At 52.6% G+C, this 1,421-nt stretch overlaps 1 protein-coding gene across 2 annotated transcripts in view; it reads left to right on the forward strand.

Annotated features, from left to right (window-relative positions):
* Window positions 1–1,421, forward strand: part of Prkd2 (protein kinase D2) — a 28,458-nt gene that overhangs the window by 14,243 nt on the left and 12,794 nt on the right. For both annotated transcript variants that reach the window (XM_021166159.1, XM_029479954.1), the window contains 2 exons: window positions 285–391; window positions 913–1,074. In XM_021166159.1, coding sequence (XP_021021818.1) covers window positions 285–391; window positions 913–1,074 — 269 coding nt within the window. The remainder of the gene's footprint in view (window positions 1–284; window positions 392–912; window positions 1,075–1,421) is intronic.

Genomic DNA, 1,421 nt, shown 5'->3' on the forward strand with positions numbered 1-1,421 from the left:
CCCTCACTGGGGGATTCTAGGCAGGGGCTCCACCACTGAGCCACACCCCCAGCCCCTCACTGGGGGATTCTAGGCAGGGGCTCTACCACTGAGCCACACCTCTGGCTTCTCTTCTCCCACTTTTATTCCTTAGCCCTGCTATTCCACCCCTCATGTTGAGAGCTCTTCAGAGAAACCTGAAGGCCTACAATATTTTTTCTCAATTCCATGTGGGTCTCCGTAGAGGAGAAGGAAGTAGGTCTTCTAGATCTCTGATCCTTTATCCTTCCTGTGCCCGCCCTCAGGAAAACACAGGAAAACTGGCAGAGACGTTGCAGTCAAGGTCATTGACAAACTGCGCTTCCCCACCAAGCAGGAGAGCCAGCTCAGGAATGAAGTGGCCATTCTCCAGGTGACCCGAAGGGACAGTGACTCAGCCGTACCCCTGCTTACTCCTTTTAAGTACAACCTGGGGTACAGTCTAGGGGTGATCAAGTTAGTCTTTCTGGAAGAGAAGTTACACATGCTGGAACTGAGGGGTATTCTGAGCAGAGAGGAACAAGGACCAGTCTGTGCAGGTGACAGGGAACCCCAGAGCCATGGAAGAAACGAGGCCAGGGAGGAGGGTGGCAAGACACTCAGTGGGCTTTCTCCTAAAGGTATCTAGAGTGCCAGAGGAAGATCTTGTGGACTAGGTCATCAGCTTGCCTACCATGAGCAAGCACCAGAAGAAAAGCAATCAAATAGAAACCAAAGCTACACACATACAGTGCAAGCTTGCTGTTATCCCACGCTTCCTGCTATCCCTTTCTGCCACCCCAGCCTTCTCCATTAGTTCACAACTCCATTAGTTCACAAGACTTCTCCAGGCGCTTGCCGCCTCTCGCCATACTGATCCTCAGTCCTGATCCCTCTTCCCCCATTCCCGGACAGAGTCTGCGGCACCCCGGGATTGTGAACCTCGAATGCATGTTTGAGACCCCTGAGAAGGTATTCGTGGTGATGGAGAAACTGCACGGGGACATGTTGGAGATGATCCTCTCCAGCGAGAAGGGCCGGCTTCCTGAGCGCCTCACCAAGTTCCTTATCACGCAGGTGCGCTGCGCGCCGTGACTTCTGGCTCCCCCTGGCGGAGGCGTGGAGAAAAGGCTGGTGCCCTAGGCACTCAAGAGGGCAAATTAGAGAAATAGATGGAAATCTCATTAATAACATTAAAAAATAAACAATAGGCCGGGCGGGGAGGCGCCCGCCTTTAATCCCAGCACTTGGGAGGCAGAGGCAGGCAGATTTCTGAGTTCGAGGCCAGCCTGGTGTACAAAGTGAGTTCCAGGACAGCCAGGGCTACACAGAGAAACCCTATCTCAAAAAATCGAAAAGAAAAGAAAAAAAAAGAAATAAACAATTGCGGGGCGTGGTGGCGCACGCCTTTAATCCCAGCACTC

Source organism: Mus caroli, chromosome 7 (genome assembly GCF_900094665.2).
Source record: "Mus caroli chromosome 7, CAROLI_EIJ_v1.1, whole genome shotgun sequence".
Lineage (NCBI taxonomy): Eukaryota > Metazoa > Chordata > Mammalia > Rodentia > Muridae > Mus > Mus caroli.